The sequence below is a fragment of the Haemaphysalis longicornis genome, unplaced genomic scaffold (genome assembly GCF_048455015.1).
Source record: "Haemaphysalis longicornis isolate Haplotype H1 unplaced genomic scaffold, Haemaphysalis longicornis Haplotype H1 scaffold_1, whole genome shotgun sequence".
NCBI lineage: Eukaryota > Metazoa > Arthropoda > Arachnida > Ixodida > Ixodidae > Haemaphysalis > Haemaphysalis longicornis.
Window position 1 is genome coordinate 410602462 of NW_027526203.1, and position 14860 is coordinate 410617321.

Below are 14860 nucleotides of genomic sequence, written 5' to 3' on the forward strand. Positions count from 1 at the left end.
CCGTCTACTCTCTCTCAGTTTCCCTCCTTCTACAGGAGGGAAGCTGACAACCCCATGTTTACATGCTAGGATAACACTCTAGCCCTTCCAAGTTTCTTATGTAATCACCAAGCCATAGTCACTACCATGCCGAAAGGATGAAAAAATTATTGCGTGTACGTTCTCTAACCATGAGCGTAATGCCTATTTTATACAGCTTCCTAGGCTTGGTCATCCACCTTCACAGAGTAGAATGACTGCTATTTTTTTATTCTGTCACGATTTTCTTTCACTAAAAAAAAAAAACACGACGAGGCAAACCAAAACCGGCGGTATTGCTCCTGTGGCGTCATTTAGGCGCAGAAAAAAATAGCTAAAATTTTAAAAAGGAGCAAAAATCTTTTGCGAGTTTCCAGGTCATTTGATGTGCGTAGAGCAGCAATTTTTGAAATGTGAGAATGGGCGCGCCTATTGACCATGTTTTAAAGGCGCTTAGTATATATGAAGTAGTGGAAAAAGGCTTCTAGGGCCCTTTAACGATCTCGTATCATGATAACTGGGCCACCATGGATACAAAAAAAGTTCTAGTACAGTACACTTTTTAAGACTGATGTGAACGCAGGGCCTGTGGCGCAACGGATAACGCGTCTGACTACGGATCAGAAGATTCCAGGTTCGAATCCTGGCAGGCTCGTATTACTTTTACTACTTTTTTTTCACCAGTGTGAGAGAAGTTCGAGTACAGTACACTTTTTAAGGCGGTCATGGTTTCATGGTTGTAATTAATTTTGCACCCATTGTCATGTTTTGTGTATTTTGTGACTAGGCGAAGACCCACTTGATGGTGGCCGAAAGTTATGTCGCGACAGTATGTACGCGCACACTTGTCAATGCCTCGTTCGTGCCTGTGTGTCATGAACATATGTAAATCTGTGTAAAGAAATGTTGTGTTACAAGAAAAAAAAAAGGCCTGTGGTGCAACGGATATCGCGTCTGACTACGGATCAGAAGATTCCAGGTTCGAAACCGGCATACTCGCATTACTTTTACTACTTTTTTTTTTTACAGGTGTGAAGAAAGTTCGAGCACCGTACAGTTTTTAAGACTGTAGTGCACGCAGCGCCTGTGGTGCAACGGATAACGCGTCTGACTACGAACCAGAAGATTCCAGGTTCGAATCCTGCGGGCTCGTATTACTTGTACTACCTTTTATCACACCTGTTAAAAAAAAAGTAGGGCAAACCATCTGCGTGATAGCGAGCAAGGTACATTCTCCGAAGCATAGAGTGCGCATGCGCGAAAGAAACCTAGTCCGGGGTCACCAGTCCACAAAGGGAAAGGGAATGTCGGGGTCTCTAGGTGGCGTTGCATGGCCTCATGCTTGTAACCATCTTCGTGACGAAGTTGGCGCGCTACAAAGCGAAGGAGAACATCCCCGCAGCGACGAATCGCGCGTCGGGGAACGACACGAATCGCACGTCGGTACGGGGAACGACACTGCGGCAGCGACAGGAATGCGACCGTCGTTGCCACGTCGTCGACGCGGAGGTGAGAGAACGAGACCGCGTCCTTGCTGCCGAATTTTAGTAACCGTCGCTGTTGGGTCGATCCGGCGGCACGGGAACGAACGGGGTCCCCACTGCGCCGAGTGCAAGCGTCAACATTGCTCCGATCCGGCGGTGCGGGAGAACGGGCCCGCGACGCCGAGCGCGAGGTACGGCGACGAGACGCCGACGACGCTGCGGCCATAAAAATCGCCTAAAATGTGATGTAAATGTAATTGTACGGTCGTACCGTCGTACCGCCAATACGCCTTCGCTGGTCAACCACCTTCACAGAGTGGAATGACCTATAAATCTTATTCTCAAGCTTCGTGCTAGAGATCAGACAAGATCTTTCACAGGCCTTGCAGAACAGCTACGAAACAGGTTCGCTCTATTTCATGGTCAGGACCACAAGTCACTGCTAGAGAAAAGAGAAAACACGAATACTCTAGCGCCCTCGTCCGACAGCCATTTTTTTATCCACAGCTATCGTTGTCTGTAACAAAGAGGCAGGGGGAACATCTGTAAGCGCAAAGAAATTCGCTCCCAACGTCGCACCTTCGCCCCCGTAAAGCGAGCGGTGAGAGTGAGCGATGTGACTCGAGCGAACATCACCGATGCGTTCACTTTCCAGCGACACAGCGACGTGTTTTGCAGACGATGGCCTTTCTTGGGCTAACTAAACGCGAAAATTTTGGCCTGTGTGTCGGTCTGTCTGTCTGTCTGTCTGTCTGTCTGTCTGTCTGTCTGTCTGTCTGTCTGTCTGTCAGGACGCGAAGGTACTAACACGCACGATGCGTCCAAAAAACCTCCTCCGTCAGGAGGTGAGAATTGGTGCGGTGGAAGGATGCAGTGGGTGCGGTGGGACAGAAGATGAGGATGGGAGGAATGCAGCAGAAGTGGAGAAGTGGAGGAGGTGCCGGGGTGAACTGCCCCCCCCCCCCCCCCCCCCCGACTACCCCCCTCCCCAGGGAGCTGCAAGCGCGCGGAACAACTTATGTGATAGAATCGCAGCCCCTGCGGAAGATTGCGTCTTCTAGTGATACCTTCGCTGAAAAAGGCATCAGGTTTTCGCAAAAGAATGACGGCGCTGCTACCCACAACATGGCTCGGTTAAAGCCGCCTTACACAAATTCAATCCCTTTCCGTCAAACTTAGCACGTGCGCAAATGAGTTTTAAGCAAAAAGAAGGCTCCTCAAAATAAAGGCAGTCTATAAAGGTTCTGGGGGTTTCAATAAAAGGAAATATTCAAAAATAAATATGCTAGTCGATCAGGCAGATATATTACCAGTGCTGGGTACGGTCGGTTTTGATTGGTACTGCGTGCAATGCCAGCAGTTGCAGATCATACCACGAGCGAAGCGAAGCTGGCGAGGTTAATGATTAAATTTAGTACCACCTGACGGAGCGCCCCGTGCCTACCCAGCAATATTTCGGCGCACTGGCTCCCATTGTCGCCTGCTGTTATGGGAAGGTCGCTGTTTCCAGGTGCACACTCTGAAAATGCCTCGTTTCGGCAATTCCTCGTAGCGTCGATGTGACCTTCAAGCTCCGCCAAGGTCAAGCTGACGCCCCTTCGGTTACGCAGTGAAAGCGGCTATCGCTATTTTGTTCCAAGGAGAGGTGTGAGGAGAGAGGAGTAGGGGGAAAGGGTAATGGCGCGTGCCATCAGAAAATGATACAAGGAGGCGCTGGCTGTATTCAAGTTAGCTGCACGTTCGCTCCTAGACCGGTGCAGACCAGTGAATGGGCCGAGCAGCGTCAGTGTTTTGTCTCGCTGTGTAATCGTGTGCGCGTTCACTGCGTGCTCTCGGCGCGAAAACCTAGCTGTCGCTCGAAAAATTTGGTTTAACCGGCAACCACTCAATTTTTTTTCTCATGCTGCAATTGACTAAAAAAAAAGTACACCGCTGGTATTTAAATATGTCCGCTGCTAAGTATGGAGGTGATGCGGCGGTACGGAGGTTTAACTCTATGGGCTTAACGGCCAGCGTGATGGGTAATTACATAGAGAGCATTGTGTATTGAACGAAAAAGAAAGGATACGTTAGAAAATATCTTACAGTCACGTTTATTGGCCGTGGTTTTATGTATAGGCTTATGTATAACACAACTTTAATTGAAGAAAGGCAGCATTTTGAATGAACCAGAATTGTATTTTCTTTTTATGGTTGCTTCAAACTACCAAACATTTTTTCGCATATAGCTTATAAAACTAACCGAACCGGTTCTCTAATTAGTCAAGCCGTAACTGAACCGGAACAAAACGAATTATCCTAAACCCGGACCGTAACCCGACCGGTATTCATCCGTTCGGCACACTGATATACATATATATGTGTTAGGCACATAAGCACCTGAGCTGATCTGGATTTTCCAAGTCGTGCCACTGCCTATGGCAATAGCTTTAACGTTGTGTGCTTGTTGGTTCGAGGCAAGAAATTGCAGTATCTTTTAATTTCCATAGCTATGGTTTGTGCTCTTTAGTAATGAACACTTTTGACAGCAGTGAAATCGTGTTTGGCACATTATTCTTAGTCGCCAATGCAACATTAAAATCAACGTTAAATATCAGTTTTTAAATTTTGTGAATTTTGTTTCTTGCTTATCTTAATATACACAGCCCGAACATATTACTCAGCTTAAAAAAATTGATAGCCAAGTCCTGTTCAGGTCAGGTTTAAGAACCTGTTCAGGTAATTATGGTGAGAGTCTGACTGAAATTAAGCTGAACTTTTAATCAGTATTGAACTGTCCACGAATGTTCATTAACTTAAGCCATACCTATAACTTTGATTGATACGTAGTACTAGTTCAACCTTAACTCTTTGAAAATCTGCCAAGCCTGGATAATTTTCCCGAGAAGTACGAGGATTGAGGTACCCATGAGGCTGGCTACACTGCAAGCCCTGGGAGTGGCTTGTGCGAATCTCGGGCAGCAGGTCCCCGTACAAAAGCTCTCTAGCAGCCCGTGACAGACTGGCTCAAAAGATCGCCTTTCTTGTGCGCGCGCATGTCGCAAATATTTTGCCCCGTACGTCTCGAAGTAATATCGTTGTGCCTGTGTGGTGTCGAAACAGTTCAACTGATGGAGGCGAATATATATTAAAAAAAAAAAACACTGAATAGAAACAAGATTCAATCCAAACGGTCACCGGGAAAGGGCCGGATCTGTCGTCATTGTGCTGTCATTTTGCTGCGCTATGAAGTCATAAATGCGAACCGACTAGTCCGACGCATCGATTTCTCAAAAATGGATATACAAACCCGTGGAACGCATTCTGCGACACTTTTTAAAGGAGGCCTTCTTAGATTTCTTCTGTTCCATTCCCGGTGTACAACTTGCATATATATTACGGGCACCTCACGGTAGCCGCACGAAAGCCACCCGCGAGCCGCGGCCACTCATTTCACAACTCGAGTCAGGGCACACAGGCAAGACAAACACGCCAGCTTAAATAAGTATTTATTACAAAGAATCCAAGTACAGCGCTAACTCTTTGAATAAGTACATGACTGCATGTGGCTGGAATCCTTTCCCACTAAACGTACGCGTTCTATTTAGCATGATATTATTTACATTTGTCAAACGCAGTGTGCGCTAAACGTACGGACATCCCAGGCGTCCGCATTAGCCCTGCTGGGTCAATGTTTATTATGAGAGCACTTGGTGTGGGATGAAACATTTGTGAGCGTAGTTTTTATGCGTTTTTGTTTTTGCGTTATGATGAGGCACATGGCAGTGGTAGCCAGCAAACAAGCTTTGTTGCTCGGCATATGTTAGCTCGCCAGCCCAGTTGCAGCAACTGACCTTGTGTATGAGTTCGCTTTGTAGTTAGCTGAGCGAGCGATGTCATGAATGTACAGTTGCCAGTGCGCGCTCGCATAACAGTGATTATGACAGCAAATCATGTTTTTATGCAAACTATATGATATGTGTCCTACCTCTATGCGTTGGTAAACAGTTCGCATAGTTACAAACGCGTATGAAGTTTGAGTTCCGTATGGTTAGTCGTCATTGTCTCACAAAATTTGCTGAGTTAGAAGAGACACTGAGATTGACTGCTTAACAGCACTGAAGGGTTCCGTTAATTTTAACAGTTAACGTAAGGTGCATATTAACTTCGCTGGTATAAAGAATGCTGTTAAAGAAACAAAGTTCCCATTAACAATCCATCCCTTGAGCAGAGTCCGCGCTGACCAGCTCGGCGCCGAAGCTTCAAGAATCCCTGGTGCAACGAGCCTTGTATTCCGCGCAGGCTCGCGACCTCCTGGAGGCTGACCACATCCGTGCCCCAACACCCTCTTGCTAAAATAAATTTTTATTCCTCCTCCTCCTCCCATAAGATGTATTCTACTATAATTTTCCTTTTACACCGCAACGTGCCTAGGTGCTGCAGCAGTTTTGCGTGGTAGTTATTTTAGGGATTACAGATAAAATATGATAGCAGAAAAGAAGTGAACACTGACGACCACGAGATGGCAGCTCCCTACAAGAAGGTGTGCAGTTAATTGTGAGACACGATGTGCTGAGATGGGTATTCGTGATATATACGCTGTGACAAAAAATGGGGCAATGTGAGAGAGGCGAAGCGTAACTAGCCGATGCGTTCGTTTTTCGCCAGGCGGGACACAATTCCCGTAGACGCGTGCTTTCGTGCGCACTCTTGGTACCATGTCTTGCGCTGAACGGCCACCCCGCTGCTTCAGCCATGCGCATCTTATTACAGGGCGCCTCGCGAAAACACGAGCAGCGCATGCAGCCACAGGAACAGTGAGGGCGCGGTGAAATATCCCGATGTCTGAACTGCCATCTCAGTGTGCGGACGTGACGCGCAGCCAAGAGGAAAAGGCCGTTCGGCTGGTCATATCGCGCCCTCCGCGAGCCGGCGCTTCTTAGATGGACGTAGTGCGGTCGGCGACCACCTCCTTGTTCGCCAGCTTGGCCATTGCCGTGATCTGGGCCTTGTCCATGTCCTCGGTGGTGATGGGCGGCGCCTGGAAGACGTTCTCGTACACCACGGCGGCGATTACGCCTCCAAGGATGGGGCCCAGCCAGAAGACCTGCACAACGAATACCGCCGAGGTCCGTAAATCTGCGAGCAAACCGCAGTTGCCAGCCACAGTGGTCCAGTGGGAGGAACATACCTCAAAACCTCTCTGCCTGGCCCTGGAATGATTTGCACCCGGGTACCTCCAACACTGGCAATTGAAGCCACCGCCTCTTTCCCAGCAGCAGAGTTCTTTAGCTATTGAGCCATCGTGGCCGGTCACCAGCTTCGATTTTTATAGACGTTGGTATGTTCTTTATTAATCAGGAAAAAATAGTTACTGGCTGCACCACTCAGTAATCCCAGAGTAGTTCCAAAAACGATAGTGTCCACGGTCGTGCCTGGGTCTTAGATTGCTATTGGTGGAAGAAATGATTGTTATACAAGCTCACCTGACCAACCATGATTGTATTTACCTCAACTGCCCTGATTCGTTTTTTTTCTTACCCGCCACCTCCGGCTGATTTATTATTCCCAAACACATCAACGCTTGACCTTTTAACCTGCTTTCTAATATACCGGTAATTCCGCACCGCTAAACTTCCCCAAAACAAACGCGGCCAGCCTTCCGTCCCTATCACGCGTCGCTAAATGTATTTTCGCAATAAACACAACGTCGCCAGACGTAATAAAGAAACTTTGGACTGCCCTTTTCTATTGTGAGAGCGAAGAGAACTTCACCCTTGCCACCGTTTAAACCTGAATTCGGTTTTTGAGGAACAGATTTCAGGCTCCTCATTACCTATATCAATCGCCTAAATTTGGACGAACAAAATGAATGAGATTGGCTGATTGGCGTGAGCGACGTTGCCTTACGTGACCCTGTTTGTCGAGCATGCCCCATGTTTCACGAAACGATTACTACCTACCGTAACAAAAACAAGCCAGGTGCAAATACGGTCAGGAACAAAGCAAAGGCTCTCCCGCGCCATTAGGAGAACTGACAGTAAATAAGGCGTTCTGCAGCCCGCTGCAGACTAAACAGCGCACTAACGTTCTCTTGAAGACCTGTCCTGGCCTCCCGCTAAACACATGATTTGGCGGGAGGATCAAAGTTTTAACTTAAATCGATCAATTTCTCAGTGAATAAAGCATCGTTTGCTGCCGGAAAAGCGCTGGGGCCACTATAAAACACCGAATCTTTCGAATAAAACAAACTTGTATTTTGTCTGCCTGGCCCCTTTAAAAGTGTGAACTATCAAGCAGGCCCAGGTGCAAATTCGAAGCGGTGCTTTTTGAATCAGGGGGGAATGATTTGTTAGGTCCTTTTCAATAGCGCTACACTAAGGGACACTAGACGTATTAATAGCGGCTTAGCGGGAGATGCGCGCAAGTGCTAGGATTTTTTTTTTGTTCAACAGAAGTGTGTGTATATATATATATATATATATATATATATATATATATATATATATATATATATATATATATATATATATATATATATATATATATATATATATATATATATATATATATATATATATATATATATATATATATATATATATATATATATATATATATATATATATATATATATACAGGGTGTCCCAGCTATCATGCACCAAGATTTAAAAAAAGAGTAAAGGCGTAACTCGAAAGAAACCATGTGCATAATGTTTGCAGTACTGTGAAGAAGCGCGCAGTATTTTTTTCTTTAATGAGACGTAATTAACGAATTGTAATTAATTATCTAACTCGAGAAATACTGTCCTAATCACTGAAGTGTCAATGAGGCACTTGTAGGTAACCACGAGGGGAATCTAACTGCGGTATTTTCAGCGATGAACTAATTGCGTACACATTTATTCTGACTGACAAAGGAAACCCGCGAAATATGAAAAATACCACGTGACGGCGCCTCCGCGCGCACCGTAAAGCAACGCCCTCAAACAGGCTGCCTCTGAGTTAGCCAGAATGAAATAGACAAAAGAAAGAAAGAAGAAATCGCAACCGAGTTTGTTCCTTATCTGCACACGCGTCCCGCGAATCTTGCTGCTGCTGCTCCTTCCATGCATGCTATTATCAAGGTGATGCGCTGTCTCTTCGGGCGGGTAAAACGCGAACACGGCCTCCGCGATCGGCTGCCGGCGGCGCGCAGCAACGGCGCGCCGCCAGACGCCGATCGCGGAGGCCGTGCACGCGAAGCAGTTGCTTTCAATCAGCTTTGTTTGGGGACGCTGCTTTACAATGCGCGCGTCAGCGTCGTCACGTGGTATTTTTCATATTTCGCGGGTTTCCTTTATCAGTCAGAATAAATGAGTACGCAATTAGTTCGTCGCTGAAAATAGCGCAGTTAGATGCCCCTCGTGGTTACCTACAAGTGCCTCATTGACACTTTAGTGATTAGAACAGTATTTCTCGAGTTAGATAATTAATTACAATTAATTAATTAAGTCTCATTAACGAAAAAATACTCCCCGCTTCTTCACAGCACTGCAAACATTATGCACTAGGTTTTCTTCGAGTTACGCAATTTCTCTTTTTTTAAATCTTGGTGCATGATAGCTGGGACACCCTGTATATATAAGTCAGAAAATAAGAATTGGCAGTCAAGAAGACCTCGGAAAGCAAAGGGGAGGATGTAGTTGCTCAAGATAAAGAATTTGGAAGTTAAGAAAGTGGAGAAAAAAATGCCCGCCAGGTGGGATCCGAACCCACGACCTCCAGAATACCGGTCTAGTGCGATAACCACTACGCTACCGGCGGGGCTACTTTAGCCTCCACTTTCTGGGGTATTTATGTTCAGGTGTTTTTGTTTCCTGCGCTTGGGGGTGGTAGCCAGCGCCACTCGGACTACTCGGGGTGAAGGGGACCTTCTTTTTAACCCCCGGGCCGAGACTCGAGCGTCTACGACATGTCGAGAGTGGTCGACCAGCGTTGAACCCTCTTAAGCTCCCTATGGCACCAAGACTGCCAGAACCGAGGCCCTCGCTATGCATGTAGCGAATCAGAATAGGAAATGAGGGTCCCCTTCACCCCGAGTAGTCCGAGTGGCGCTGGCTACCACCCCCAAGCGCAGGAAACAAAAACACCTGAACATAAATACCCCAGAAAGTGGAGGCTAAAGTAGCCCCGCCGGTAGCGTAGTGGTTATCGCACCAGACCGGTATTCTGGAGGTCGTGGGTTCGGATCCCACCTGGCAGGCATTTTTTCTCCACTTTCTTATTTTCCAAATTCTTTATCTTGAGCAACTACATCCTCCCCTTTGCTTTCCGAGGTCTTCTTGACTGCCAATTCTTATTTTCTGTCTTATTTTCAACGAGCTCCTCATTTCCTATTCTGATTCGCTATATATATATATATATATATATATATATATATATATATATATATATATATATATATATATATATATATATATATATATATATATATATATATATATATAAATTGCGGCCTGAGAATGAGTCACTGTGTGCTGGGCGAAACATTTCTACAATGTCATGTGATAGATGTCACAATTGATAAATTTCTCCCAGGTCGTCGGCCGTCGGTAATCGCTGTCCTGAGGTCTTCGGCGCACGTTGCTGGCGATAGATAGATTGATTATAGGGTTTAACGGGCCGACGCTACTTAGGCGATGAGGCGCGCCGCCGTGGAGGGCTCCAGATAAATTTTGACCACCTTGGGATCTTTAACGTGCGCCGAATTCTCAAACACACGGGCGCTTTGGCTTTTCGCCTCTACCAGAAAAGCGGCCGCCACAGCCGGGAATCGAACCCGCGTTCTTGGGCTCAGCAACTCAACGCCTCAGCCACGGAGCCACCGCGGCGGTTCGTTGCTGGCGATTGGGTATGTTGATTGGTGGTACGGGTTGGAGCTCTTACATTGCATAATAGGTCGCAACTTCCATTTTTATTTCAAACAGCATGAAGCTGCGTAGTCGGAATTCCCTTTCTTACCCGGTTCACTGCAGGTAATATTCTCCGTTTGCTGCGAACCTTTTGGTAGACGCGGTGTCTGAATTTTTTTCCGTGCAACAGTTTCCCCCATCGAACGCGTACTCATTTCACGCTGTAGCGGAGGCTCCAGTGCTTTTGATTCGTTTGGACGACTTTGAATTCATCAGTATGCCTCGTATCTTATTAAGTGGAGCCTTCAGCATCTATTCCCCGCTGAAACGCAGCGCCACCGCGGTATGGGATCTGACCGATTAGTGCTTATATTTGCAGAAATCCCCAAAAGATAATGCATGCCAGACTACACAACTGAACAAACTGTTCGGCGTAATACTCACCCAGTGGTCGTCGAACATTCCAGACATCACCGCGGGTCCGAAAGAGCGTGCCACGTTCATGCCGGCTCCCGTATACCGGACCTGGAATGCAACGGGACGCGGGATGAGCATAAATGCAGTTGATGCACCCGCGCACACGACGATGCAGACAATAATGGTCGCGCCATTGTTAAGGTTTTCAGACTTAACCTAAACACATCACGTTGTACGAAGGATGCAGCTCGGTGACGTAAAATTTGAATAACGAGATACGAGCAAAAAGCTTAAGCTCCCGGCGTCTTAATACCTTGCTGGCCTTAATATGCACCCGAAAAGAAAAAAAAAACTTGAGGGGTGATATTTAAAACATTGCCACTCCCTATTTTACACAAAAGCTTTAGCATTGGAGCTACTGGACGCTGGGTATAACAGGCGATCAGTGGTTGGTAAACTATCCGCAGGAATTCTTTGGAAATTCATCAGAAATTCTTCATTTCAGGAAAAGCCCTTTCTTATCGGCTTGTTTGGAACATCGTTGCCAATCAGCTATGACTTTTCAGAATATCAGCTTCCACGCAAATGCACGTAGAATTTCAAAACTCCTACCCCAGTAGATTGTTTCACCTTTTGGAATTGATGGAAAGCATACCCCCATCCTGCAAAGAAGGATTAAATGTCCGGTGATTATAACTCTTCGGATAGGAAAACTATATCAAATTCCTCTTGCACGTGAGCCGTCCTAAGAACACATGCCACTAAAACTGTTAAAAGCTTAGCGCATCTCGATGGTGCACATGCCATGGATTACTTGAACGCTCGTTTGGTCAAGTTTTAAGGAAATCATGGGGAGATGCTCTAGGGCACATTTAAGCAATTATGAGCGCTTTGTTTCGACACATTTATTACCAATAAACAAAAAATGGGGGAGCAGGTACACTTGTTGGGTGACTGAGCCTAGATGCAGTTAGAGCGAAAGTATGTACGTCTAAAAAAATCTAGGCAGCTTCACACCACCTCAGCGGAGTCTGTGCTGTTTTGCATAAAGCAATTAATCCTACTACTAGTATGTTTTTTTTGTTTCAATAATCGCAGACGCCACTTTCATAAAAAGACAAAATGCAAGTTTGGTTCATTCGAAAGATTTCCTCGTTAGGAAAACGCTGACACCACCTTTAACGCAAACTTTACTAAAATAAGCTATATAATGAGGAAAACACAATAGGCGTACGGCACCCTAGCTACTTTTCCGCACTAAACTTATGACGTATTATGGGCAGGTGGTTGCGATTGGCTGAGGTCGACTAAATAGAACGCAAATTAAACACGAATTGTACGCTTACAGAATTAGCTGTTCGCGCTTACATTTAGTGCACATCCTTTTAATAGCAGTGAGAATGGCGGGGTAAACAATGGAAGTACCGAATGAACATGTAAATATAAAAGCACCAGTGCGTACGGCGCGCACTATGCCGGCCGAAGACGCGCAACCGTCGGGGGCGTTGGGCCTGTCTGACACGACACTGGCCAACTGGCATAAGCGACATTAGGGAGTTTTAGCTGACCGTTTTTCGCGGTCCGCTCTGCTCCGATAGCAAGCGGGAGCGCTACTGCGCATGCGTGGCGCGCTTGGCTGCAAACGGCATTGGCTCCGGTTGCGCCGCGCGTGCCGCCGATACCGGAGCGGACCGTCGAAAACAGTCAGCTAAAACTCTCCATTGCCACTTACATGACCCTGTTTGTCGAGAATACTCAATTTTCACGAACGATTACTATCAACCGTAACAAAAGTGAGCCAGGTACAAATCCGGTTAAAAATAGAGCAAGTGCGGACAGCGGTCTTTGAGCGGTATTTGTGGCGCCCCCTATAAAGGCTGACAGTAAGACAACAAAAGGCACCTTTCGCCGTTGCCGAGTCAACATACTAACTTCCGTTTCAGGTGCCTTCCGTGAACACGTCTTCGCTGACGTCACGAAACACTCGATTTAGCGGGAGAATTAAACTTTTAGCTTAAGATGTTTAATTTCTTAGTGAGTTAGCCACCGTTTGCTGCAGGAGAAGCAGTGGGGGCACTATAAAACGCAAGTTTTGGAATAAAACAAACTTGTATTTTGTTTTCATGGCTCCTTTAAAGACGGACCCGCAGAATTTTCGGTCTCCACTGATCATAAAAATTCGGTTAATTGGATATTTGCGAGCGGTCCGGTTATTGCTGATGATTTCAATGTCCTCCTCCATTGTGTGTTTTAAGATATTTCCGAACCTGTAATTGTGTATCGCGATCCGGATAATTTGCTCGGCATTTATAATTGTACGAAAAAGTTATAAGTATGATTTTCAAATAAAAATTAAAATCATCCGCTGAACCTCTGATGAAATACCTGACGCATTGTTCCGCAACTACGCTGAGCTATTGTTAAAGTTTCTAGCGGCGATTTTTGCACGGGAGAACAGCACGTGTCGTAACAATCAACTAGAGAACAGATCATCTCCTGGCTGCCAACTACCGGCCAATTTCGATTGCATCGTCTTGTTGCGAAGTCCTCGGGCATATTACGCCACCTGCGTACTAAAATACCTCAACGAACATGCAATTTTATCTGATTAATTATCAGCATAGATTTAGAAAACGCCTCTCCACTACCATTCATTCATTCATTCATTCATTCATTCATTCATTCATTCATTCATTCATTCATTCGAATCTGCCCTCAATAATAATGGCTAAGTCGATTTCACATACTTAGATTTCAGTAAGGTATTTAATTGATTGCATTCCTCATGACAAAGTTATTGTTAAGCTAAAGCTTAAGGGGCTTCGAAGTTTCCCAATATGGAGAGCGCGGGATCTCCAGGTAATTTTACCCAATCACAGAGATAAAAAAAAAACTTGCGAGCTTTCGAGGGCCAAATCAGACTTTTAGGTGCTTTTCGAAGAGCAAATAGTTCGTTGCGGAGTAGATGATCACCTTTGAAGCGCATGTGCCGGGCCGCCAGAAAGTTCAGTAGGCCATTTACGTGTGCTTCGGAATCCTATTGGTTATAGCTCCAAATCTTTTTTCAAGTAAGTTGCATTTCTCATTCATATGAAGGCGTTTTAAATTCACGCATCTCTGGCTGCATCCTAGGCCGTGTATTGCTATGGCGCACGAATTTTAATTAAGCGAGTCCGAATTGTCCTGAGGTGCGAGGGTGCTCGTTATAAGCGGCAAAGTTGAGATCAGTTTAAAAGCATCCTGAGGACAGAAACTATACGTGTTTGCGGAATAATCACCAAAACTGTACCACAGTTTAAGTACCATTAAAATTACCGTAACGTGCACCCTGTATTAAAATATGCCATCTGTGGTGGCACACTAAAGGTATTGTACTGATCAGCATCAATATACATTTTTTCCTACGGTGGCGAAAAACGATAGATTGAGAGGCGGTTGGGCGGCTCCAACAGTGGACGGTAGCAGTGTATACAATGCTGCGTATAATTTATAAAACTTTGTCCAGTACCTCACTGCAGGTATAGGTGCTGTGCGGTGCGCATGAAACACTTTACTCGGCTTGAGAGCGTACACATAGCGAATGCGAGCACAGATTTGTGGTTGATCCAGTGCTTGCGCTGTAAGTAATTGATTCGTGCATTCATTTAATGTTTGGTGCAAGCCCAAACAGCGTTTGTCGCAACGCGCGCAGCATACACCCCTGTTTGTAAAGCGTTGTCCAATGCCCCAGTGCGGGTATGTTTAACTCTATGGGTCACTCTGCTAGAATCACGTCAATATCTGTAGGATATGGTCCTCAGCGCCCAAACTTAGGCCTGACGCTTCCTTTTGAGGTTTTGCGACGTCATCCTGTACCCGCAGGTTGAAGTACCATGACAGCAATTAATACTTTGTGGCATGGGTACAGGTTGACAACGTTAGACTTCAAGACCTGACGGGCCTAACGTTGGGCTGTCGCAGACCCGCGTCGCACGCTCCCTCTATCTGCGCATCAACCTTTGAGCAAGCGCGTTATGAACAATAAAATACTGGAGGCTCCAGAGGCTCCGCCGGACTTTACGTCCACGA

The 14860-nt window shown here is 46.0% G+C and overlaps 1 protein-coding gene and 1 non-coding gene across 2 annotated transcripts in view; one reads left to right on the forward strand and one right to left on the reverse strand.

Annotated features, from left to right (window-relative positions):
- Positions 1-600: 600 nt before the first annotated feature.
- On the forward strand, positions 601-673 carry Trnar-acg (transfer RNA arginine (anticodon ACG)). The gene has a single exon. It is a non-coding gene; the product is annotated as a tRNA-Arg (tRNA).
- Positions 674-4973: 4300 nt separating this feature from the next.
- Positions 4974-14860, reverse strand: part of LOC144155490 (aquaporin AQPAe.a-like) — a 29251-nt gene continuing 19364 nt past the window's right edge. Inside the window, exons 2-3 of the mRNA XM_077686964.1 lie at positions 10820-10900; positions 4974-6588 (exon numbers count right to left, since the gene is read on the reverse strand). Of these exons, the coding sequence (XP_077543090.1) occupies positions 6421-6588; positions 10820-10900 (249 nt within the window). The 3' untranslated portion in view covers positions 4974-6420. The remainder of the gene's footprint in view (positions 6589-10819; positions 10901-14860) is intronic.